The following is a 24,953-nucleotide window of genomic DNA, read 5'->3' as shown; positions in this document are numbered from 1 at the left end:
TTCCTCCTGGCTATTGCCGAAAGCCCTCTCTCCCTTCCCCTGGCTTGCTCGGCCCTTCACCTCCTCCCTCCTGCCATGCTTTGCCATGCCATCTACGTGAAACGCAGCATATCAAGAGGTCGAGTTTCCTCTGTCGCCAGCTCCTAGCGCAAGCAATGGAAAACGGAAGAAACCAAAAAATAACAACTACCAACATGAACGATATGCCTGCATCTCCAAGGCCACCGCTTTTGCCTAAACGACCAACCCGCTGCCGGGCGCCATGACAAAGGATACACACGCGGGAAGCCGTAACCGCCAAAAGAATAATGCATACCCTCCCTGAGAATGCCTAGCCCTTGAGAAACAGGTCTCCAGCGCCGTTCCTTACCGACCTCGTCCGGTCGGGGTGATCTAAGGCAAGGGAGTCGTCCGCACCCGTTGCCACTTCCCAGACGATGTCATCTGCGTAGCCGAGTCAGTTTTTGGTGTGTGTGTGTGTGTGTTCAGGCCAGGAGGGATGCTCACCATCTGTCAAGTATTGGGGTCGTGAGAACTGCGCCCTTCGGACTAGAGAAAACTTGATCTTCTCAAAGCTCTTGCCCTTCAGCCCCGTGCGCTTCTCGAGCCGCTTCTTCGTTTCTGAAAACGGCTCGCCTTCCTTGAGAAGGAACCGGAACGGGATGCCATGCGCCCTGCTAGGTTCGCTATGGTACTGGAACACCGAGATGAACTGCGACTGGTCCGTGACTTCGACGTCTTCCGTCGGTATCCGCTCGGCGATGACGGTCGTGTAGTCGTTGATGCTAATGACGGGATAGCTTCGGTCGAGTTCCCGGAAGAACTTGTGGTTGCTGATTTCGTAGACCCGGATCGGCCCTGCTTCTGCTTCGCTAGGGATCTTTGCCTTCTTAGTCAAACAGTCGATGAGGTCTTCCACCTGACCGTTCTTGGGCACAAGGATATCAAATTGCTCCTGGAATCAAAGTTAGCCGGATCCCGCCCTCAACCCATTTCCCTGACTCACCTCTTTGGTGATACCCTCGCTGAGGAGCGTGAGCTTGATGTTCTTTTTGGTGTCTAGCTCGGCAAGACTCATGTCTAGCACCTCGAAAAACAGGGCGTCGCTCCGTTGGTTCATGTTCAACTGGCCGTAGCCTGCGGGTACGAGAATGTTTTGGAGGGTCTGGTTCTGGCCACGCTTAACTGCGGCCCTTGGGTTATTTGAGCTGGCATTGACCGTGTAGAATCGGAGATGCGTTGCTTCTATCCCCAATTTCTCGGCTACTTGTTCCGACAACTTGTCGTAGCTCATCTTGGAGTTCAGGACCAGCTCAAACGGCGGGTACGCGTCGGGGTCGCATTTCTGAGGATGCGCGCGAAACATGACGGTGCGCTTGTTGAGAAGGAAATCGTAGTATTCACGAGCGTCCTCAGCCCGGTCCAGCGATTTCCTACCGAGTCATCAGTTACACGTCTCAAAGTGGATCAAATGCTTTGCAACGTACGCTTCCTCGGACGGCTGCTTATCGCTCCCCCCAGTGAGGCTCAGTTTCGACTTCTTCTCGTGAACCCGTTGGAAGCAAACGATATCACCATCTTGGAGCTCTGCCGCTTTAAGAGACTGTTTGCCTTTGAGGCCCTCAATCATGTTAGGTTTGATTTCCTGTCAATGTTAGCTTCCTTGGCTACCTTCCGTGGTAGATTCACGAATCATTATGCTCACCTCCCAGAGTTGGATCCGCTCGTCGCTCGGCAGCTTGTCCCAGCTCATCTTCTTCATAATGGTGGGGATGAGCTCCTCCACCTTCTTCTCCTTGCTGATGTACACATGACCGACGCCTTTCAGCGCTTGCGCCTCGGCATCAAACCATTTGAGGAAAAGCAGAATGAGGTCATTCTTCACGACAACCCCGTTGGCAAGTCCGGGGCCGTATGTCGGCCACACAGCGGCGCCCTCGGCGTCGACTTCCTCGGCCACCTCGACCCACACGCGGAGTGCTTGGTCCCTGTGCGCCGCTGCTCTGTTGTAGGTTTCCTCGACGGTCGGACGAAGGTCCATCACAGGTTGATCTGGCCGGATTGTTTTATTCTGGCGGTTCACCATAATCCAGAGCCTCACACGTTTCGGATCTTGTTCAATATCCGCCGCAATCTGGTCAACTAGCTCTTGCATGGTAGCTGTGCGTAGGAAGCGGTAGAGCCTAGGCGCAGCCGAGTCCTCGTCTGGCGTCGCGTCAAAGCTAGCAAGGTCGGTGTTGCCGTGTTGCTGGAATGTCGCTTCAGTGATGGCTTTGACACCAAGGTAAAGATGCTGTTCTTCCCTCTCCTTACGCCGCGCCTCCCGGGCGACATATTCTTCCTCAAATCGCCGATCTTAAGATGAGGTTAGCATCGCCAAATGTCTGTCGGTCGTTCTGTGGAGGAATCGCAACTTACGGAGATGTCCTGGAGTGTCCTCTGCCGCGACAGGGCAGAGTACGCTGTCGAGTCTGGATTTTCGGATGTATACCAACATGTACGCACTATTAGGCCTCATGACCGGTCCCTTTTTGTTGCTGAGCGGCCGCACCTGGCCGGTAGGGAACTTGAACGGGCCGCCAAAATTCTCCTCCAGTACCTCCCGCTTGGTGGCCTTGGTGACCTTGTCGTCGTCGTACTTGTACCACCAGCCCTCCTTGTCCGGCTTGAGGAAGGCGTAGTAATGGCCGGCGTTGAGGTCGCCGCTGTGTACCAAAACGCCGTGTAGCTGGTACTCCCAGGACTCTGACCTGTCCGCCTCTTTGTCCAAGTAAAGCGAGGCGTCGAACTCCTCAGGAAACTCGTAGCGGTCGTTGATTTTCATCATAGCGTCGCGTTGGATGTCGTACTCGAAGCGCTTCAGCTGCAGGTGCAAGACGTCGGGGAAGCCTTGGAAGATGACGCCCTTGTTTGCGTCCTGGAGCTTGTATTGGTCGCCGGCAAAGTACTGGTTCTCTCCGTCGAGCTTCTCCACCTGGATGTAGTCCTGGAAGCTCTCCAGCAAATTCTCATTCCCACTCACGTTGAGCTGGACGTCCCAGAAGTCCTCAATCCGGCTCGACTCGTAGGGGACATTGATGCAAGAGATGTACGTCTTGATCTTGCCGCTGAACATCTGCGGTAGCGCCTTCTCGAACTCGGTGCCCTTCATCTTCTCTTCCATACGCTCCATAAGCTTCCGGGAGAGTTCCTGCACGTCCTGCTGCTCGAAAATGTGGCGTGTTTCCCAGCCAAAGGATTTGGTGAGCTCGGCGGTGCCCACGGCCGAGGTGGATGTCTGCAATTGATAGAAAAGCCTTTGCAATGTGTAAGCACTGTTGGTCATGCTTTCCTCTTCTTCTGTAGGGATACGATAAATGGCCTATCCAATGTTAGTCAGACGGCCTCGTCAAGGTTTGGAATTGGCACATGGTGGGTTACCTTGCGGAAGGCGTTGGTGAAATATAATGATTGCAAAAGGGAGTTCAAGTAGCAGGTGGCTCCTTGGTTCTTGAGACCGACGTAGCCAGTTTCCTTTTTCGAGTCGTAGTTGTTGAAGTTGTGCCACAGCACGCCTGTCTCATCCTCAACAACCCGAACGTATGCGCTGATGTTGGCGCAGTCGTTCTCGATGAGGGGTCGGTCCGCAGTCTCCCAGACGGGGTTGAACATCTTGCGTGTCTCGAGGAACCTCGTGAACCCCCAGTCGCTCTCCTCCTTTGTGAAACGGTGATGGGCGGAGTGTTGGAAGTAGATATTGGGGTGGTTCTTGTTCCACATCACGAGCGCGAACTGCACGCAACAGCTCCAGTCGTCGGGGACGTTGTTCACATCGAAGCCGTGTTCGAGGTAGATAGAGCACTGCTCGGGCACATTATTACCAAACGGGAAGAGCAGGATCCGCCTGCGCTGCTAGGTCAGTGACTCTGCATCAGATAGGCAAAGAGGTGCAATGGGAATCTTGCGTACCATGGATAACCACCGGCTTGGAATATGGGCCCATGTTCCTTCTTAGAAAGCGCCCGCCATCCTTCCACGGACCACGTGTGGACCTGGTCGTCTATGGTTCGAGGTTCCTCTACCAGGGGCGGAAGCACAAGCTCTTTCATGGCCTCATCTATGGCGAGTTAGCGTGCGGGACCGTCGACGGCATAAACCAGAGGACATACGGTCGGTTGCCAGGAGGGGGCTGTCGGTGTCCATAGCGTCGGGGTTGATGATGGCGACGTCTTCAGCCTCGGTGCCATTCGCCTCGACGACATGCTCCTCCGGCGCATCAACCATCGTGGTATTAGGCGACGCGGCCTCGGGGTTCTGGTTGTCATCCTGAAGGTTAAGGTTAGCGAGGGCACCGGTTGGCGGGGTAGCGCCTGCCATGTTGTCGATCGGAGGGGAGGTTTGCAACGCCAGTCTCGGCGCCAATGGTTGACGAGAAAAAGGTGGAAGGCAGGTATTGACGGGTATATGGGGTAGGTAGAGGAGCCAAATAATCGTGGAGAAAGTGGTGGGTCAAAAAGAAGTTCTCTGGCGAAGGAACTCACCATCCTGTGGAGGGGCCGTGTCTGGAAGGCAGAAGCCGTTGATGGCGGGCCAAGTCAAAGCTTCCTCCTGCACACTGAAGCGGGCGCCAGGGCCACGGTCGGGCGATCCGGCAACGAATTTGAGGGGCAAATAAGGTAAAGAATGTTTGTAAAAAATAGGCTGTGCGGTCCCTAGGATTCTAGCAAACTTCTGCTGTGGCAACGACAACAGAAGGTGTGCAGCGAAGGGGAGAGCAGTCAGCAGCAACAAAGTTTAGTAGGGAGGTATGGATGTGAGATGGTGCAAAGGGAACTTGAACTGAAGCACTGCACCACTTTCTGTCGCCCCAGTATTACAACCGGGCGCAGCAGACGGCCTTTGGCTCTCGAGCGTCGTACAATTGACATGTGGGTATCTCAAGGCTCGGCAGGTCAGCGGGTACCTCTTTCTCTGCGCAAATCAGACGGCGGTGGCAAAGGGTTCAGGGTACCTCTCTAACGCATTGCATGGAAAAACGACCGACACCACAAACAACCCTTGCCCCTCCAATGACGTGGGGTGCAAAGAGACCATGCGACCACAGTGACCTAATCGGACTTGATTGAACAAGAACTGAACATTGGGCTGAATGATGCCTTCAAGCCCTATCAATACTGCCGATTGTGAGAAATGGCTTGATAAAAGCCCAGCGTTGAGATGAAATGTATTGGTTACTGACCTCGGTATTTACCTGGTTAGGTATGCACTGTGAAGAGGTTGTTTCCATCTCGCCTGTGAAGCAAGGCGAGCAGAGTAGTCAACGTGACAACATAGATGCTAAGGTAAATAAACGGGTCTTCAAAAGTATGTATCAATGCAAAGGTAAATAACTGATTCTTTCTTAGGATAGTTTTAGCTACAAATAAGAAAAGGGCAGAAAGGTGATATTTGCATGCTGAGTGTTCCTCGGTGCTCTCGCTCTGGAACAACAACTTGAGACCTCGGACACAAGGCACGGTATAATTACCGGTTTTAGGTACCCGCCGCACTGTCTTGGTAATCCCCGCTCCACATGCTTGAGAGTGCGAGACTAACCAAATGTGGGGTAATTCAATGACCCATCAACCAAGCTTCATTCAGTGCGGTATCGCAAGCGTCATGCCACAACTTATGAGCTGCTGGAGATGACATCTCTGATGACTGCAGTACACCCAGAGCAGTTGCTGCTTGAGTTATAGCTGCTCCAGCGGTTGTCATTCCTTTCTTTCGGCCCACTGGATGTAAAAAGTCAAGTCGACGATTTTCTAAGGTGTTCTTGCCAACCACTTTTACATCGTAACCCAGGCCCTGAAACCTTCAAAACGCCAATCTCTATCCCTGGTCGAGTTCCAACGAGTCACACACCTACGCTCTCTCGCATGGCAACGACGAAGGCATGCAGCGCTTCTCGGTGTCTCACGTCACGGCGTGTGCCCGGTTAATGAGGAGGTCGGGGCAACCGGGCATAGCAGCGATATCGCAATCAATAGGTCATCTCATGGTGCCCACGGTGCGGTATTCGCATCACGTTACTCATAGCCCAAGATGGCGCCCCGTTTCTGTTCTGGATGAGTGCGTGCCTCTCTGTCTCTTGGTTCGGCCTTCCGTGTCTGAATTGACGTGCTCACGCCTTGTAATAGATGGGTTGCAAAGGAAGCTCGACCTATTAGTTTGCGACAACTCATGGTGTTCGGCCGCACCTTGGCCGAGTCGAGGTTGATCAACTCAGCGAACTATGTTCGGACCGAACTACCAACGAGGTGAGTTTGTATCCCACAATTAATTGCCAAAGGCTATACTGACTGGCGCTTGCTAGGATCGCCCACCGAATTCGCGACATGCAGCAACTGCCCTATGTCGTCGTCACAAATCCACACGTTAACGAGGTCTATGACCTCTATTACACTGCCTTTGATACGTTCCGGAAAGTAAAGGAAATCAAAACGCTCGATGACAATGATCGCTTTTGCAAAACAATCCGTTCTATGCTCAAGGCTCACCTGACGGTCATCCCCAAACTCGCAATGGGTATTCTTGAAAGCAACGGCCTCATGGACTCGGCCGAGCTAGACAAGTTCATGAACACCATTCTCCGATCTGTTCGTCCCCTCAGCCGGCACACCCCTAATTGCCAACGGCGCCACTAGCTAACACATACTCTCAGCGTATCTCTCGCCGCGTCATCGCCGAGCAGCACCTCGCACTAACCGACACTTTCCACGCGCCGTGGTTCTCCCCAGGGGCCAAGCTTTCCGAGTCCGAGTTCATCGGCGCCGTCTTCCTCAAGTGCGTCGCCAAAGACGTTGTCACGCGCTGCGGCAGCGCCGTGCGCGAGATTCTTCAGCGCGCGTACGGGCCGGACGTGGCCCTGCCCGAGATCCGCATCGACGGCCACCTCGACGCCAACTTCCCCTACATCCTCAGCCACCTCGAGTACATCATCGGCGAGCTGCTGCGCAACTCGGTGCAGGCCGTGGCCGAGCAGCACCAGCGGCGGCGCGAGAAGGACCCAACGAGCTCGCACAAGCCCCCGCCCCCCATCGAGGTCACCATCTGCGAGAGCCACCAGCACGTCATCATCCGCATCTCGGACCAGGGCGGCGGCATCCCCCGCGACAGCCTGCCCTATCTGTGGTCCTTTAGCAAGGGTCCCGCGAGCGGCAAGATCCTGGCCAACCTGGGCAAGGTGCCCAAGATGGCGGCCACCATGCAGGAGCTGCAGCTCGAGGAGGACAATCACCACGCCAAACACCACCACGACGACCACCACAGCCACGAGAACCGCAGCACCTCGATCGAGGGCGGCGAGATTGGTCGCGACGTGAACAGCTCGCTGGCCTCGCTGTCCAGTCGGCCGCCGAATCTGCGCTTGGGGATGGGCCTGCCTCTGAGCAGGGTGTATGCCGAGTACTGGGCGGGGAGTCTGGCGGTGCATAGTCTGGAAGGGTACGGGGTGGATGCTTTTTTGCAAATATCCAAGCTCGGCAACAAGAACGAGCAGCTGACGACGAGGGCGACTATGGATGCCGTGTAAGCTTTTGAAGGCAAGGAGGCGTTGGTGGACGGTTTGTTTTTCCGGACCATGCTTTCGGGTCAGTTTTCGAACTGGGTTCCATTTCTCGTTTGAGCGGGCGTTCTTTCTGTAGGTTTGTCTCTGCATGTATGTACTTCGTACTTGGTGTCGTCTACGAAAGATGGTTTGTTTCAAATCAACACAGGGCTTCCGTTGTCGGCAGAAGTCGCTTCCTTCAGGACAGGCAGCCTTTCTCATTATCTGGTATCATGAAGGCGGCTAAATTACATCATTCCTAAGGTCGAATAAAAAAGGGGTTCCGGAAAACAACTGACGTGAAGGTTGAGTCCGTCGAGGACGACGACCTGAAGTCCCTGGGGGTAGTTCCAAGTCCCTCTACCCTCCGAGAATTTGCGCACCTTTTCCCGTCTGCTATCAAATAACTAGGGAGGGAAGAGATGAATAAACGAAAAACGGACAAAACAATAGAAAAAGGCCAAACGACAAGACATTTTGGTTAACCAACTGCTTGCTCACCACCGTACCATAGGCCATGCGAGCCCAACGGAGACAGGTAAAAGCCGGCGGGTTGACAAAATGCATGACGCGGCAGGTCAGTACCTCGTAGCCACAGTTCCCTAGCGACGTCCGTGGCTGCGGACGGCGCTCCCCTGCAGTTGCTCCAGTTCGCCCTCGAGCTGCTTGATCTGGGCGTGCGTCTGCTCGAGGTCCTTGTTGAGGCTGTCGCGCTCGGCGATGAGTTTCTGCTCCCATTGCCGGAAACGCTGCTCCTCGATCTTGACCTGCTCGGTGAAGCGCTTGCGCAGCGCCTCCTCCTCCTCCTTGAACTTGGGATTGTCGAGCTTTCTCGGGCGCGCCTCGCCGAACTTGCGCGTCTCCATCTGCTGCGCGCGGTACGCCTCGTAGTGCAGCTCCTCGGTGGTGTGGATAAGGTCCAACATGTGAGTGCGGATCAGAATCGACCGCAGCTTCTTAAAGTCGCAGTGGTCCTCGTTCTCGACCTCCGCCACGCCCCACGAGTACTGGCGGCCCTTGACGATGCGGCCGTCGTTCGTCTTCACGTCCTTCTCCGAGCCGATGACGGCAAAGGGCATGGCAGCCATCAAGCTGCGTGCGTGCTGAGCAGCAGCCTCATCATCCTCCTCAATCGGCGGCTGGTAGATCTTGATGTTCTGGGCCTCGATAACGGCTTGGATCTAAAACAAAGTCAGCGTGACGGAAACGACTAAACGACCAGTGTCCGTGCTCACCCTCGACTTGAACTTGGCCAGGTCGGCCGGGCTCAGGGTGTCGGCCTTGGCGATAACTGGAATAAGGTTGACGCGCGAGCACAGGCGCTTCATGACCTCGATGTCGAGGGGCTTGAGGGTGTGGCCGGTGGGGCGGATAAAGTACAGGCAAGCGTGCACGCGGAGATCGATCTTGTCCTGGCGGCGCGGCTGCTGCTCCTGGAGCATATAAGACTCATGCTGGTCGTCGAGGAACTCGATGATGGGCATCCACGAGTCCCTGTTGTTGACATAGTCGCCGAAGCCCGGGGTGTCGATGACGGTCAGGCGGACTAGTTGCCAGTCAGTGGTGTATTCGTAACATCTAGGCGGCATGCCTGGCTGCTGCGTACCCTTGAAGAACTTCTCCTCCAGCTCAGCCTTGGTGATCTCGATCTCGACGGTCTTGTCGACCTGCTTCTGGTGCCGGCGCTTGTGGTCGGCGTAGTTCTTGATCGTGGTGGAGAAGAGCGTGTTGATGAAAGTGGTCTTGCCCAGCCCGGACTCGCCAGCAACCTAGTAACGGGTCAGAACAAAGTCGCAACCCCCACACTTCCGGCACTTCTGACCATAATAGTAAATGCGGCACCCCTCTTCGCGACAATCTTGTGCCGTTGGTTGGGCAAATTGGCAATGCCAATAGGCGACGCGCTCTCGGCAGCGGCAGGAGCCATCTCGAGCTAAGTATTGATCGAAACGAAATAAAAGTGGGTGAGGGTATCAAGAATGTACAGCCAAAACCGTGGCAGACGCAATTGGGAGAAATGTTGCTGGAGCGGAAGAGGTGGTGGATGTGTTGGAGTTGACGGGTACGAGGAGACGGGGTCGGGAGCTTGTGCTTCAGGGGAATTTGCCCATCAAATTTCCAGACCAGCGAAGCTGCCGTGCACGGATCAGCGAACAAGCACGGACTAGACTGATGGGCGGGCTCTCATCAGGCAGTCAGGGTGCGAGAACTCAAAATTGAGTGGGCCGTGCTCCCCTTTTCCACTTTCCCCAGAAGCCACCGAAAAGAGTCCCTGCCAAGCCAGGCTCGACACCGAAAGTGACCTGAACAAGGCGCGTCGGGGGTTAGGAGAAAGAATTGGCCGTCCCCGCTAAAAAGTTGCCAAATTTTTGGCGGCGAGCACCGGCGATATCCTGCTTTGGCGATTGGAGCTTTGGCTTTGTTGCAGGTCGATTTCTTGGTTTTTGGGAGATGGACTGCCAGCGACCATGAAGACGGATTTTAAGTTCTCCAACTTGCTGGGGACGGTATACTGCCAGGGGAATCTTCTGTTCAGTCCCGACGGAACTCATCTATACTCTCCTGTTGGCAATAAAGTCACTGTCTTCAATCTCGTCGAGTATGCATAACCCCCCTCCATCCATCCCTCTGCCAATCTGACCCGGATTGACATGTGCTAATTGGAAGCAGCAACAAGTCTTACACCCTCCCGTTTGCCCACCGGAAGAATATCTCGAGGATAGGCTTGACCCCGCAGGGCAACCTCCTCTTATCGATCGACGAAGATGGCCAAGCCGTTCTAACTCACGTTCCACGCCGAGTGGTATTATACCACTTCTCCTTCAAGTCGCGCGTGACGGCGCTTTCCTTCTCTCCCTCGGGACGATACTTTGTGGTTGGACTGGGGAGGAAGATCGAGGTCTGGCACGTTCCGTCGACACCAGACTCCAACGCCGCCGGCGACCTCGAGTTTGCGCCCTTCGTGCGCCACCACACCCACACACAACACTTTGACGATGTCCGACATATCGAATGGTCGAGCGACTCTAGGTTCTTCCTCAGCGCTTCAAAGGACCTAACAGCAAGGATATGGAGTCTCAACGCCGAGGAGGGCTTCACGCCCACGGTTCTGTCAGGTCACAGGCAGGGAGTGGTGGGCGCCTGGTTCTCCAAGGACCAAGAAACAATCTACACTGTCAGCAAAGATGGAGCCGTCTTTGACTGGCAGTATACCACAAAACCCGGCCACGACGAGGACGAGATGGTGGACGAATCGGATATGCAGTGGAGGATTGTCAATCGGCACTACTTCATGCAAAACTCCGCCACCCTCCGATGCGCCGCCTTTCACCCGGAATCAAATCTGCTCGTTGCCGGTTTCTCGAATGGCATATTTGGGCTGTACGAAATGCCAGACTTCAACATGATCCACACGCTCAGCATCTCGCAGAACGAAATCGATTTTGTGACGATCAACAAGAGCGGAGAGTGGCTGGCATTTGGAGCCTCAAAGTTGGGCCAGTTGCTGGTGTGGGAGTGGCAATCCGAGTCGTACATCCTAAAACAACAGGGGCACTTCGACTCGATGAACGCCCTCGTCTACTCCCCCGACGGCCAGCGGATCGTCACGATAGCGGACGACGGCAAGATCAAAGTCTGGGATATCGAGTCCGGGTTCTGTATAGTCACATTTACCGAACACACGAGTGGCATAACGGCTTGCGAGTTTGCGAAGAAGGGCAACGTCCTCTTCACGGCGAGTTTGGACGGGTCGATCAGGGCGTGGGATCTTATCAGATACAGGAATTTCAAGACCTTCACCGCCGCTGAGAGGTTATCCTTTTCTTGCATGGCGGTCGACCCAAGCGGTGAAGTGGTTGCTGCAGGTTCGATCGACTCGTTCGACGTTCACATCTGGTCGGTCCAGACCGGGCAGCTGCTTGATCGGCTTTCGGGCCACGAGGGCCCAGTTTCGTCTCTTGCGTTTGCCCCGAACGGCGGCCTACTAGTCAGCGGCAGCTGGGACAGGACGGCGAGGATCTGGTCGATTTTCAACCGGACACAAACCAGCGAGCCCCTGCAGCTTCAATCAGACGTTCTAGACATTGCGTTCAGGCCCGACTCGCTCCAGATTGCGATCTCCACACTTGACGGCCAACTTTCATTCTGGTCTGTCTCGGAGGCGCAGCAAATATCTGGTGTTGACGGCCGCCGTGACGTTTCAGGAGGTCGCCGGATCACAGACCGCAGGGCTGCTGCGAACGTGGCTGGAACCAAGAGCTTCAATACCATCCGTTACAGCATGGACGGGTCTTGCCTCCTGGCCGGCGGGAACAGCAAGTACATCTGCTTGTACTCCGTGACGACCATGGTGCTCCTCAAGAAGTTTACCGTCAGCGTTAACCTGTCTCTGTCGGGCACCCAGGAATTCCTCAACAGCAAGATGCTCACAGAAGCGGGACCCTCCGGGTTGTTGGATGAGCAGGGCGAGGCGTCAGATCTGGAAGACCGGATTGACAGGTCATTGCCCGGCTCGAAACGCGGCGATCCCTCGGCAAGGAGGGGAAAACCAGAAGTGAGGGTAACTGGCGTGGCATTTTCACCAAGCGGAACATCATTCTGCGCTGCGTCGACAGAAGGCTTGTTGATCTACAGCCTTGACAGCACCGTGCAGTTCGACCCGTTCGATTTGAACATGGAAATCACGCCAGCGTCAACGCTTGCCGTACTCGAGCAGGAGAAGGACTACCTTAAGGCGCTAGTCATGGCCTTCCGCTTGAACGAGGCCGGTCTAATCCAGCGCGTCTTCCAGGCCATCCCCTACACGGATATTGGACTAGTTGTTGAGCACTTTCCCACAGTGTATGTGGCGCGCCTCTTGCGTTACGTAGCAGCCCAAACGGAGCAGTCACCACACGTCGAGTTCTGCCTGCTCTGGATCAAGGCACTGGTGGACAAGCACGGTGCGTGGCTGACAGCCAACCGAGGCAAGGTCGATGTGGAGTTGCGTGTTGTGGCGCGGGCCGTGGCCAAAATGAAGGACGAGATCAGGCGGCTGGCCGATGAGAATGTTTACATGGTGGATTACCTCATCGGGCAGGCGAAAGACAAGCGGGCTGGTGACACTCCGGACGGAATCGAGGGCCTTGAGGTGAAGGCGTTGCCATCTACGACAAAGGAGGTGACAATAGATGACATGATGCGCGAAGACGCCAGTGAGGAGGAGTGGATTGGGCTAGAATAAGCAGGCATATAAGAAGGCGTTAGGAATACAGGTTGATACCACATGGCCAGTTGTTCTGGTACATGCTGCGCTATTTGAGACCCTTGGCCCATCGGGCGCGCCAAACTCGTCCGAGAACTAAATGTCCGGGACGTCCTACGCCAGTCAGCTTGTGCCTGTCTCCCGAATGTCACGGCCCAACATACCTTCCAAGCCTCATCAAAACCACAGCTCCGTAGCCAGCGCTCCCCGGGTGCTTCGACCGAGTCGACGATCAGGTGGCAAACCTTCGACCACATGTCGTCCCCTTTCACCTTCAGCCAGCCCTTACCCTCGTCCTCGTACTTTTTGCAGATGTTGCGGCAGATCACGGCCGCCCGGGCCAGCTTGATGGAATGTCCGTCATCTTCGTAAGTGTGCAGGCGGGCAACAATATCTGTTCCTCTTGTCAGTGTATCTCATACAAGAAGGGATGCGAAGCAAGCGACGTACCAGCCAACGACCCACCGGCTTTGGGTTTTCGCGGTTGATAAGCAGCCAGTTTCTCAACGGACAGCTCGGGCGCGCCGCGGGCAGCATACTGGAGCAAGTCCATCCGGATCTTCCACTCCAACAGGCGTGCCTTAGCCTCGGCGGGGATCCAGTCCTGGGCGTTGATGGCGACGAAAAAGGGGCTGGAGTTCACATGGTGCCTATCATCAGCAGCGTTAGCACTTAACAGCCAAACTTTCTCCCCTCCTCTCTCCCCTCCTCTCTCCCCAAGACCCAGCACACAACACACAACTCACATAAAAAAGAAGTCAAACTTGGGCTGCTTCCCCTCCTTCATCACCGCGGCCGCGGCAGCCACATACACAGCCGCATCAAACATCTCGGCCGTCTTCTCCTCGACCTCGTCGGGCCTGACCCTCACCCTGGCCGCCAGCGCGATCATCTCCTCCCGCGCACGCGCAAACACCCCATCGCGGATCTTTTCCGGATCCGAATCCCTCGCAGCCCCCTTCAACTTCGGATCCCTCCTAATCTCAGCCATCAACTCCAACACCCCCACCCCCCCTTCCTTCCCACCCCCAGCAGCAGCCCTAGCCTTCTCCTCCGCCGCCAGTAAAAACCTCCCCAGATCCCCCGAATGCACCGCCGCCTGCGCAAGCCCCTCGGCCACCACCGCCTCCTGGCCCCATTCCACGCCGTACATCAGCTGGATCAGCGGATGCAAGATCCCCGCAAACAACCGCACCAACAACTCATCCCCACCACCACCACCAACACCATCGCCTTCCTTATCAACACCCAGCCCCAAACCAAACAAATACCGTCCCACCACGTTCTTCCACCCCCCCTCCCGCTTCATCTCGGCCTGGAAAAACCGCAAAAAATCCGGGTAGTAGGCCTCGTCGCCGAAGCGGGGGCGCGCGGCGGCCGGCCAGGGGTGGAAGGTCGCCTGGGTTTGGGCGAGGGAGGGAGTGTGCGGGGCCAGGGCCGGGCGCTGGTAGGTGTTGTTGGCGCGGTAGGCGGCCTGGAGGGCGGAGGGCGCGGCGCCGGTGCCGTAGAGGGCGAGGAGGTGGTGCGGGATCTGTGGAGGGGGGCGGGGAGAGGGGGTGTTAGTTTGAGGGGGGAAAAGGGGGGGTAGGGGGATGGGGGGACTTACATGGGTTGTGGAAGTGTTCTTCCTTTGAAGAAGACGTGGTGCTTCTGTGTTATGGGTAGGGGGTGTATTAGCCAAGAACCAATAAAAGGATGGGGGAGGGTAAGGAACGAGGGGAACTGACTTCCATGTCCTCCTGGAGCAGCTCCGACACCTTCTTGGCCGCCTCGTCGGTCTGCTTGATGTGCCAGAGCCCGGTGTTGTCCGGGGTGACGCGCATCTTGTAGGGGAGGTCTGCGGTGGAAGCCATCTTGGTGGTAGTTGCGAGTGTCCTTAGATGTTGGATAGTTCGAGTGAAGGGTCTCATTCAAGGCAAGTTGAGTTGATGATGAGATGGAGATAACTTCAAGAAAGCCTGAAAGCCCACCCACTCTTATATACTCGAGCAATGAAGTTCTGCTTGTTACTCAACTATTCACCCGTCTTACAACCGGACGGCTTGATGTCGCCGATCTTTGTAATCTGAACAACAGTTGTGGTTCGGCTCGGGCTCGGACGTACGAGATGCACACCCGAGGAGATGGTGGAGGGAGTCTTGGGTATCGGATGACATCATGCACAGTGCTCTTTCACCCAACCAGAAGCATACCAAGCATACCAAGGACGTAAACATTCAAGGGGTCTCCCATATGTCAAAATTAGGGATACTCAGTACCCCCCCGGGTTGGACATAACACAGGGCTTCCGCCCCGTCACAATTCAATTCATCACAGTCAAGCCTCTATCATCCATATCCGACCCAACTCCAAGGGGTATGCATCTTCTAACACTGGCCCACGCCCGTGATCTTGTTGTCATCATTGGACACCAAATACCCATACGGCCTCATTCATTCATTAGCGGTGTCCGTCCAAGTTTACCCTACCGTCCCCCGCGTCATTCATTCCCGATGCCTGCTGGGGCTCCGATGCACTCTCCTCGAAGCCCGCTCATTAATAAGTCGCTGGGCGGTTGCCTGGTCGTAGCCGATTACCCTGGTCAAGTAAAACATCCTGCCACGGAACCGAGGCGGTTAGCATCGAAGAACGCAAACCAAAACCAACCAAACAAACAAACAAATACGACGAGTAAAGACAGCAGTAGTAGTAGAGTAGTAGACTTACTTCTCCCCCTCGCCTTCCCTCCCCCTCTGATCCTCCCAGCGCTGCTGACACTCCATCCACGCGACGGCCCTGCGCTTGGGGTCGATGCGCTTGACTTGAAAGCGGAAGCGGCCGCTGACGGGCCTGTGGTCCGAGACGCGCACCTCGTGGCGCCGGTAGTCGAGCTGCTCGATGCGGCCGCGCCCGCCGCCGCAGCGGTACAGCAGGCGGTCGCACCAGGCCGGGCTCCGCCGCTTCTCGCTCGTGTCGTACGTGTCGGTGCCGACGTCGTACTTGTACGTGGGCGCGAACGCAATCGGCTGCTCCTCGAAGGCCCGCAGCCGGAACGCCGGGTTGCGGCGCCGCGCGACGAGTAGCTGGTCGCGCTCGAGCAGCTTGGCGAGGTTGCCGGCCTTGACCGCGGCGACGACCGTGTCGCGGCTCATGGTGTCGATGCGGTAGTTGAGGTCGCCGTTGAGCAGGCACAGCTCGTGGTCGAGGATCAGGGAGCCGTCGCCGCCGCCGACGAAGCTGTCGACGCGGATCCCCGGGTCGCGCTGCGGTGGGAGCAGCGGTGTTTCAAGGATCGCCGCGATGTCGTTGTGCCGCGCGTTGGCCGACGTCTGGCCTGCCGCGAGATGGCAGTTGATAAAGCACAGGGAGGTGTCGTCGACCATGAACCGGATCACGATAGCGCCCTTGTTGCCGTGCAGGCCGCCCATGCCACGCTTGACCTCGGCGCTGCTCAAGTTACTGATGCGCTCGCGGAGGTCGGCCTTGACGAAGATGCATGTAAAGAGTCCCACGAGGGGCGCCGAGTGGAGAACGTGGTAAAGCCCGCCGCTGGACATGTGGTCGTCCAGGCTCTGCGCGAGGAACTTCTTCCAGTCGCGGTATTGGTGGCTCATGCGCTCCTGGTCTGAGCCCTCCTTTTTCTTGGGCTTGAGGAAGCGTTTCGCCGTGGCCGTCTTGTCCTCGAGATCCACGAGTTCTTGGAACCCAAAGACAATGATATCGGGCGAGTCGCTGCTCTGCAAGAGATCGCGAACAAAGGTCGCGTCGGACTCGGAATAGCGCAGGCTATGGGGCGTCGAGGCGCCCGCGTTCCACGTCAATACCAACGCTTTGATCTTCTCGAAGCTGCAGTACTCGACGTCTTTGAGCTTCATCTCACCCTCCAGCCAGTCTTCCTGGAGCATCCCGTCCCAAGTACGCAAAATGTTGTCTGCGCCCAGCGACACCACCTGGCACCGGTCGAGCTTGTAGAAGCTGGAACGGTCGACGGCGACCCTGACCACGGGGTTCTTATGTGCCTGCCAGTCCTTCTTGAGAGCCCACGGCGTCTGCTCCATGTCGAACACCGTCATTTTGCCCGTGTTGAAGCCGGCCCACATGTACCGGCCCACCCCGGCGAGCGAATTGATCTTGTACTGGCTGACATTCATCACCCCGAGGCAGGAATAGTCCTTCCTCGAGTAAATGCTCACTTTCCCGTCGCTGTGCCCAAAGTAGACCTTGTCCGGTTCCGACGCCAGGATGGCGCCCGAGGTGACTTCGCCGGCGCTATCTTGGATAAGCGGCCGTATCAAGACCTGAAATTGTGTTCTCCCGTCCAAGGTCGGCAGGAAAACCCGTATCTCCTTGCCGGTTGCGTACCACAGTTCGTCGCCGACAACCATCGAAAACAGGTGTCCTTTCGGTACACGGAAGGATTGCGAAGGGCCCAGAGACAGGTTTGGGACACCATTTTCGTCGGGGCCCCAGACATGCAGCGTGCCGCTCTCATCCAGAGTCCACAACTCGTTAAAGTGCCTATAAATCTTGATGATCTCGTATCGGCCATGGGCGCCCGGCTTCTGGTTCAGGATGGCTTGCGACTGGACATCGGCCTCCAGCAGCTCGCCGTGATTATTGCCGACCCAGATCCGCTTGCCTTCCTCATCCACGTTTTCGCCCGGCTTGAATATCACGGCCGTCCCCTTCAAGCCTTCGCCCATGGCCAAGCTCATTATCAACTCGCCGTCTTGCACACTCCAGGCCCTCGTGTACGTGCCGGTTGCGCAAACGAATGGGCCGCAGACATCGAACACCCGACTGTCGTAGTTGGTAGGAATCTCGTGTACGCCCTTGTTCATGTAAGGTTTGCTCCGGTTTGTTCTCGAAGTATCTGGGTAGGCCGTGATAACCGGCGCAGAGACGTCGCCCCTGGAGCTCCCCGCCAGGGTGTCCAAAGACCGGTGCTCAATCGGGGTAGTTGGTGTAGCCGGGGCGCGCAAATCGTTGACAACCCGACTCGACATCCGCTCCACCCCCATGGTCATGGACCTACCATTGAGCCTAGGGATAGTGGGCGGAGCATGCGCCGTGGGTGTTGACGCGACTCGTTTCTGCGCGGCGGCGCCAGCTGTGCCGATTTCGTGAGGATGGTTGGTATTCAGCGCCGGCCGAGGTGGCCGTGGCGGGGCTGAAACCGCATGCACAGTACGGGAAGAGTCTATGAAACTCCGCGGTCTCGCCGGTAGCGCGGGCGGTTGGTCGCCAGTGAGTTGGGGCGTGAGCGGATCTCCTGCCCTACCATTAACGCCATCTCCGTCGAACCTCCTGGCGGCCAGCGAATGATGAAGCGGCGGTGCTTCGAATGGATCGCTGGCTGCGTGAGACGTTGCACCGGACCGCTGTGGCCGTTCCAGTTCCGTTTTCCGACGTGTGGGCAACGCGGGGGGAGCATCCTCCTCAGTGGTCCCATTACTACTCGGCGGACTGCCGAAGGGGGAGATCTTGTCGCTTGGGCGGTTCGGTATATGAGCGGGTGAGCTGGGCTGCGAAAAGAGCGAGAAGCGAGCTGCCCCTATCAGCGGTTTCTCAGCCCGGTTGACCGGGGGTGGAATCGCAGGCCTGCCAACATCCTTGTTCTCTCGGTCTCGTCTGAGCTCCCCGGACCGTCGAGGGGGAGGGGGGGATGGCGGTTTAGCAGGTGTAGGACGGGCCGAGACACCGGATTCGTGGACGGGCGTCCGAGGACGGCCCCCGAACTGTTTTGTTCCTGTCGCCGCCGTGGGGGATTTGATTAGGGAGTCGGTATTCACAAAGGCCGGACGGTCTCCTGTTGGTATTCCCACGCCCCTCTTAGGCGGGGAATGGGGAGGTTCGATGGTAAGCGATGGGGGGTGGCCGGGTCGTGGGCTGATGGGTGGAGGAAGCGGTCGGGTAGGGGATGTTGAGAGGCCAACATTCGCGGCGGCCGGGTTTATGTTAGAGACGTTCAGCCTCTCTTTCGGGCGAGGTGTCGGAACAGGGGGTGGTTCTCGGGCCGCCGAGGGGCTCGGGTCCCGTTCTCGGAGTCGCACGGGCTTCGGTGCTGTTGCCGGCGCCGGGCCAGGTGATGCCGTTCTTGAAGAGGTCCCGGTTTGTGGATTGGTGGGAGTTTCGGTCTTGTTTAGGTTTTCGAATTTGGCTAAAAGCGAGGACACGGGTCTCTGGTGCAACATTCAATAATTAGTCACATTCCATTTCACGACTCCAACCGTCGGTGTGGTGGTGGTGGTGTGTGGTGTTGCTCACGAGGGATGAGCCATCAGGCCCATCTTTTGGCACTGGATCCATGGCAACGACAAGTCGGGTCGAGAACAATAGTTGCTGGATCGTACTTCAGCGATTGCACGCTCCATTAACCCTGAGCCAGGGAACTCCTGTTGTCATGAGATGTCGCACATCCGGAGGGGATTCGAGAGTAGAGACCAGTACCGCCCACCGTCACGGAAAATAAATGCACATGCACGGTCGATGCGATGCAGGACAGGTTGGTGGTGTGCATTGACGAGCCGCGGGGCACTTGTGTCGGGAGGGCGCTGTTAAGGTAAAACTGTAGTGATCTGTAGTGTGCTTACGAAGTAGGTAACTGCGCCTTCATATGTAAGTTATGTACAGATTACCATCTGCTTTGTTTTAGAGTTGCCCAGAAATTCCCACTCCTGCGAGACGAAGACGAGGCAAAGTGTGGCGCGTGTCAAGGGAAACCTGGCAAGTCCCTGAAGATGATTGGGGGCCGTCTGGTCGGTGTTGGTGGTACACACGATGAGAAAGTGGATGCCCCGTGGGCTTTGCTGGTGGGCAAATGACGATGTGCCTCCTCTTTGACCAACAGGTAATTATAGTAGTGAAGAGAGTACCGTGCAGCAATCCGAGTCGCCTGTCCGGTGTTGGATCCGAGCAATAGGCGTCTGATGTTTCTTAAGTACCGCCCCACAGCCAAGCATCCGTCGGAAACAGCAGAGCCAACCGGAAATCCATTCTCACAAATGCATCCATCTCCCTCAGCAAAACCTTCTACATATAGGAGAGGAGAAGTTGTTGGTCGACCGGGATGTGACTGTATCACAAATCTCGATGTGGTTTGCGGCTTGCAGCTCAATGACAGGGGCCGGGAAAATGAGCTGGTTGTCCATCAGGATCGTGAAATGCCGTGGCTTAATGCATACTGTGTGCCTGGGCTAGTCCTGTTCTGGATGCCAGGTCCCCTTGATCCTTGTAGCTTGATGAAGTCAAATGCATAACTCGGTACCTAAAACTGCCATCCTCATCTGATGGATGCTATCGACAGCTGGGTAGGTACAGAATAGAGGTGAGGGGTGGCCAATTTGATAAGCGTAAAAAACCAACCAAGACTGACCTTTTTTGTGATCTTGGAGCTCACATTGTGCGTCACAGTGCAGCCTCTGAAGTGGCGTGCCAAATGTGTCACGGACAGAGAAACCCGAACTCCAAAAGTAGATGTCGACCAAATCTCGACTATAGGAATGAATGGGAAGTTATTTCGAAGGCCAAAAGCCTTTGACTACTCTATTTTCCTTTACTTTTACTTTATTACCGTTTGTTTGATCCCCCTTTCTCTGTTTCTTTGGCTTCTTTCTCATTTCTTGATATCTTGCTCTCCTTCTAGGTTCGGGCTTTTATGGCTGGAAAGCAGAGCTGTTTGGCCCCACATCGAGCGCTTGGCCAGAACTTTATCGACCCATTTTCGAGCTCGGCTGTTATCGATTGCATCACCCCGGTCCTGGAGGAAGAAAGGTCGAATTCAAAGTCATTCTAAACCCGCATCTCCGCCGAATCTTCTCTGTTTTACAGCGGCTTATTATTCACTCAAAGAACAGTCTACTCTGAGCCACAATGAATACTGTTAGTGGCGTTCCCTGGTTGTTGTACTTGAAACTGCCGCACAACAAATGTTGCTGACTTGCTGCTCAGGTTAGGTCCTTCTGGTGAGACCACCACCAGTTGATGCGCCTGAAACCACTGCCTAGACTAACGGGGAATATCGCGCAGGCTGGGCTGGGGCTCGTTGTGTGTCGGTATGCTCTTCCAACCCCCAATTCCGAAAACCAAACGAAAAACCCTGGGCGGCTGACTGGTGTCGCGCCTCCTTCTAGCCGGCGGCGGGGCATATTACCTTGCAAAAAAAAGCATCAATGCCGACCGCCAGGCTCGACTAGAAGAGCAACGGAAGAAGAAGGCCATGGTTGATTCGCTCGAGTACTCCGAAAACGTCCCAAACCGTCCGCTTTCATCAGCAACCATGGGCGGGTCGAATGGTGGGGTGGCAAGCGGTGGCCCAGCAAGGACAGACGCCGTATATTCACCGAGCCAGGAATCTAGCAGTGACCCGGCCCCAACGAGGCACGCCCCGGCCACCGAGGGCCAGAGAGTGGCAGAGAAGAGCAAGTACGAGGCCGCCGTTCCGTTCAACAGCCGGAAAGGGGATCGGTTCTCTTGAGCATTTGCTTGGGACATATGGCGTACCAGCTGTGATAGCGATGGAATTGGCCGACCTGCTGTTTGGCTACACATGGGAGATAAAATCTACCTTCGGGACCTCGAGACCTAGCCGTAGACCTCGGCCACACCAGGCACCCGGTCCCTCGGCCATGGCACGCTCGTTGCGTCATTATCTTCTATCTTATCTGTATTACCCAATGCAACACCCAAAGGATTTTCTTGCGATGCTCGGGACTTTCATGCCTTGTTAAATTGAATGAGGATACACGGCATAGTTAGTTCTCTGGGATAGAGAATTGAACACGACAGGAGAGTTACACAACCATTAGCTACATATTGTATTGTAAGAGTCCACCTGGCCTCCATACACAGTAGATGCATGTTAAATACCCAATCGTGGTGGACCTCTCTCCCGCATCTCGCCCTTGCAAGGCACCTGAACTTTGGCCGGCTTGGCACCTTACCGACGGGAACCAGCAAGGCAACGCCAATCTCAAAGCAGCCTCTCCATACCTAAGCAACGCTTCTGTTTGCGACAGTACGAAATAAAACAAAATCAGCGCCTCCTCGTCGCCACCCCTCTTGTTAGGGTACCCATAATGGCGTCGGCAGAGCTGATTGTCGCCAAGACGGCGCTGTCAGGCGCCCTCTTCCGTCCAGATCCGCGGCCGTGTTCGCGCGACGATATCGAGACGATGATCGCCCTCGTTAATTCGACCGTCTCCGAATGCTCGCCCCTCAATGTCCAGGTTTGATAACGCGCTTTATCCGTGTCGATTTTGACTATTGTGTGGACCCATGGGCTAAGCCGCGCACCAGAGATGCAAGCAATGGGCTCTCTCCAACCTGGTTCCCTCGTCGGCTCGGATCGCCCCGTTTGCCAAATACCTGGTCGCGCTGTCCAAGTCGTTCGGCAGCGAGAAGGATGCCGCTGTTGGGGATTCGAAAACAAGCCGTGTGCCGTCAGCCAAGCGCCGGCGTCTCCATGTTCTATACATTCTAAACGATATCCTCTATCACGCAAAGCACCGCAATCGAGACGAAGCCTTCGCCCAAAAGCTAGAGCCAACACTACCCACCCTCGTCGCGAGCGCAGCGGCTTTTAACAACAGCCCGAAACACATCAGGAAAATTCAAGACTTGATCGGACTATGGGAGGAGAACCGCTACTTTTCCCGCGGGTTTGTCCAACAATTGCGGGCGGCTGTTGAGGAAGGCCCGTCATCCAACGAAGAGGAGAAGAGTCGCAACGACGGGGACTATTCGGCGAGCGCCGTGGCGAAAGCAGCTAAGACGGCGCCGTGGGTCTTACCGGGTACGCACGGCGACCCTTCAACCCTGTGGTACGATCTACCCGCGGCGAACTGGCTCCCTGTCTTGGAGCCGAACTCAACCCGGCCGATGAACCCCTCGATGATCAAGCCTCTTGTCCTGTCACAGGGCCCTGCCGACAAGGCTCTCGTGGACGCTGTCAAGAGCTTGCTCGTAGATATCGACAAGATATACGCTAAGGAGGTGAACCACGATGAGCCGCTGCCCAACGTCAGCCGACTGGGCGAGCGTGTCGAGGTGGACGAAATAACAGGCGAGGTTATTGACGGAGATACGTACTACGGCTGGTCCCGCGCTTTCTGCGAGAAGATGAAACGCCGAAGACGGGGCCGTGGTGGGCGGACAGGCCGTAGCGATGGCGAGCGCAGTAGGACACGCTCCTCCCGATCTTACAGCCGCTCTGAGACCCGATCACGCAGCCATCATCGGGGCCGTAGCGAGGGCTCCAGCCGAAGTCCCAGCCGACCCGCTTTCAAACGCCAAAGAATGTCGGCATCGCCGCAAAGCAGGCGCCGCAGCCGCAGCCGCAGCCGGAACGCGAGCGACCTGTCCAGTCCGGGCCGACACAGGAGTCGCAGTTACCGTCGATCACGAAGCCGGTCCGCTTCCCGGTCTCGCCGGCGATCACCATCCAGGTCCAGATCGCGCAGCAGAGGGTACCGGCCCGGGAGCGCCAATGGCAACCGAGAGGGAAACTACCAACCACCAAGTCCCGACTTCTCCCCAAACCGATCCTGGTCCCGTCCTCAGTCTCCCCCACCACACCCCAACCTCCCAGTGCCACCTCCTCGGAACAGCTTCCCACCTCCGCACCCGCCCTCAACCGACAGCTGGGGTTACCACCCAGCACCGCCAACAGCACCACCAACACAAATGCCCTACCCCATTCCACACCCCCTCCCACCTCATCCCGGGTTCGGCGGCATGGGATTCCCCGCCCCGCCGCCCAACTACCAGGGGGCCGTGGGCCGCCCGTACCCCCACCGCTTTCCGCCCCAACCGCCACAAAACTACTTCGCACCCGGTGCGAACCCCGTCCCGCCGCCTCCCTTCCAGGGGAGCTGGGCAGTGCCTCCGCCTCCGCCGCCGGGGCCGGGGCCGTTGCCGGGGAACCAGAATAGCATGTACCAGCAGGGTCACGGCCAGGGCCAGGGCCAGGGCCAGGGCCAGGGCCAGGGACAAGGGCGGGGAGGGGGAGGGGGAGGGTATCAGGGGAGGGGAGGTTATGGGCGCGGTGGGTGGCGGTAAAGGAGATGGGGATTTTTCTGTTTAGCGGGGGTTATTACAAATGGTTGGATGAACTGTCGATAGAGCCTCTTGCTTGTTATCCGCTTTGTAGATCTGGAGCTGTATCAATAGATCCTACCATAGTGTAAGAGTCCTTTCGACACTCTGTCCCAGCTGTGATTAATGGGATTCACCTTCAAACCGGGAGAAAATCATGCGATCTATTATTGTTCAACCAAAGCCCGCCGTGACCGGAATGCGCCTGTGAGATCCAGAAAATAACAAAAGGAGGAAACAAAAAAAAATTAGCGGGACAAAAAAAGAAAAGACTACCTCAGATTATGTTTCCACGGTCAATTCTTCCCTCGTTAGTCCTGCGGGTGTGCTACTGTTCGCAAGAGGAAAACCCGATCCGACCCATCTGACCCGGCCGCTAAGTTCCTGGAATATCCCACATCCTAAGACTCGACTGTGTTGGGTAATGGCGAGAGGGATGGTAATGCAACTGGCCTCCCGCCACGGCAAAGGAAGGATGAGACCGATAAAACCACACAGAAAATAGCCATCTCATTGTTTTAACAAGGTCCCCGCTATAGAAAAGGGACTCTGACTCAGAGAAGGGAAGAGCTGAAGTTAACAAATGAGAAGGGAAAAAAAAAGCAAGACGAAGTGCGAAGTAGAAGTAGTAGAAGATATGCCAAACAACAAAAGCGAACGGTAGAGATTGGGGCTCGGTCCAGGGGAGGGGGGGTCTGTTCTCGCCTGACCGCTCACGCGCGAGGTTAATCCAGTCCAGTCCAGCCCAACCCAGTCCAGTTTCTCTCGCTTCACCCCTTTTTGCTTGTAAAAAGCCCCCTCCCCGGCCAATAAGTAGCAGCGCCCTGTCCTGTCCAGCCCTGAGTGAACCCTGCCCCTTCCTCTCCATCCTGTATCCTCTCTAGTCCCACCGTCAAACCAAAACAAAAGCCGACATCAACACGCGCGCCCCGGTATTAAGGGCAATATGCGCCAAATCCATCCACCTCTAGGGTAGGGAGGCAACAAAGCGAGACTGAGATGCCGGCGCCAGAGCATCCATCCTTTCCCCGCAAGGCAGAGCAGGAGCATTTACATGTCAGCGTGCTT

General features: G+C 56.3%; 9 protein-coding genes across 9 annotated transcripts in view; 4 read left to right on the top strand and 5 right to left on the bottom strand.

Moving 5' to 3' along the window:
• Positions 1 to 331: 331 nt before the first annotated feature.
• On the bottom strand, positions 332 to 4,356 carry CHGG_07249 (uncharacterized protein; the record flags this gene model as incomplete). The annotated part of the gene is made up of 9 exons (XM_001224904.1): positions 332 to 444; positions 508 to 955; positions 1,007 to 1,433; positions 1,488 to 1,603; positions 1,706 to 2,355; positions 2,419 to 3,277; positions 3,421 to 3,883; positions 3,949 to 4,096; positions 4,149 to 4,356. The coding sequence occupies 9 exons, from the start codon at positions 4,354 to 4,356 to the stop codon at positions 332 to 334; spliced, it is 3,432 nt and encodes a 1,143-aa protein (XP_001224905.1).
• Positions 4,357 to 6,201: 1,845 nt separating this feature from the next.
• Positions 6,202 to 7,552, top strand: CHGG_07248 (uncharacterized protein; the record flags this gene model as incomplete). The annotated part of the gene is made up of 3 exons (XM_001224903.1): positions 6,202 to 6,278; positions 6,335 to 6,617; positions 6,683 to 7,552. 3 exons carry the CDS (start codon positions 6,202 to 6,204, stop codon positions 7,550 to 7,552), a joined length of 1,230 nt encoding a protein of 409 aa, XP_001224904.1.
• A 617-nt stretch (positions 7,553 to 8,169) lies between these two features.
• CHGG_07247 (uncharacterized protein) lies at positions 8,170 to 9,494 on the bottom strand (the record flags this gene model as incomplete). The annotated part of the gene is made up of 4 exons (XM_001224902.1): positions 8,170 to 8,748; positions 8,803 to 9,113; positions 9,174 to 9,336; positions 9,390 to 9,494. The coding sequence occupies 4 exons, from the start codon at positions 9,492 to 9,494 to the stop codon at positions 8,170 to 8,172; spliced, it is 1,158 nt and encodes a 385-aa protein (XP_001224903.1).
• A 541-nt stretch (positions 9,495 to 10,035) lies between these two features.
• Positions 10,036 to 12,791, top strand: CHGG_07246 (uncharacterized protein; the record flags this gene model as incomplete). Its single annotated transcript, XM_001224901.1, has 2 exons — positions 10,036 to 10,166; positions 10,238 to 12,791. 2 exons carry the CDS (start codon positions 10,036 to 10,038, stop codon positions 12,789 to 12,791), a joined length of 2,685 nt encoding a protein of 894 aa, XP_001224902.1.
• Positions 12,792 to 12,908: 117 nt separating this feature from the next.
• CHGG_07245 (uncharacterized protein) lies at positions 12,909 to 14,665 on the bottom strand (the record flags this gene model as incomplete). The annotated part of the gene is made up of 6 exons (XM_001224900.1): positions 12,909 to 12,926; positions 12,977 to 13,206; positions 13,263 to 13,462; positions 13,559 to 14,343; positions 14,419 to 14,462; positions 14,527 to 14,665. 6 exons carry the CDS (start codon positions 14,663 to 14,665, stop codon positions 12,909 to 12,911), a joined length of 1,416 nt encoding a protein of 471 aa, XP_001224901.1.
• A 630-nt stretch (positions 14,666 to 15,295) lies between these two features.
• CHGG_07244 (uncharacterized protein) lies at positions 15,296 to 19,100 on the bottom strand (the record flags this gene model as incomplete). The annotated part of the gene is made up of 3 exons (XM_001224899.1): positions 15,296 to 15,407; positions 15,519 to 18,973; positions 19,059 to 19,100. 3 exons carry the CDS (start codon positions 19,098 to 19,100, stop codon positions 15,296 to 15,298), a joined length of 3,609 nt encoding a protein of 1,202 aa, XP_001224900.1.
• Positions 19,101 to 20,663: 1,563 nt separating this feature from the next.
• CHGG_07243 (uncharacterized protein) lies at positions 20,664 to 21,267 on the top strand (the record flags this gene model as incomplete). Its single annotated transcript, XM_001224898.1, has 3 exons — positions 20,664 to 20,672; positions 20,798 to 20,845; positions 20,977 to 21,267. 3 exons carry the CDS (start codon positions 20,664 to 20,666, stop codon positions 21,265 to 21,267), a joined length of 348 nt encoding a protein of 115 aa, XP_001224899.1.
• Positions 21,268 to 21,868: 601 nt separating this feature from the next.
• Positions 21,869 to 23,849, top strand: CHGG_07242 (uncharacterized protein; the record flags this gene model as incomplete). The annotated part of the gene is made up of 2 exons (XM_001224897.1): positions 21,869 to 22,018; positions 22,089 to 23,849. The coding sequence occupies 2 exons, from the start codon at positions 21,869 to 21,871 to the stop codon at positions 23,847 to 23,849; spliced, it is 1,911 nt and encodes a 636-aa protein (XP_001224898.1).
• Positions 23,850 to 24,852: 1,003 nt separating this feature from the next.
• Positions 24,853 to 24,953, bottom strand: part of CHGG_07241 (uncharacterized protein) — a gene marked incomplete at both ends in the record, with an annotated part of 2,541 nt that continues 2,440 nt past the window's right edge. Inside the window, one exon of the mRNA XM_001224896.1 lies at positions 24,853 to 24,907. Within this exon, the coding sequence (XP_001224897.1) occupies positions 24,853 to 24,907 (55 nt within the window). The remainder of the gene's footprint in view (positions 24,908 to 24,953) is intronic.

This window comes from Chaetomium globosum, genomic scaffold, assembly GCF_000143365.1.
Source record: "Chaetomium globosum CBS 148.51 scaffold_5 genomic scaffold, whole genome shotgun sequence".
In the NCBI taxonomy this organism is placed as follows: domain Eukaryota; kingdom Fungi; phylum Ascomycota; class Sordariomycetes; order Sordariales; family Chaetomiaceae; genus Chaetomium; species Chaetomium globosum.
This window is presented reverse-complemented; position numbering and strand designations above follow the sequence as displayed.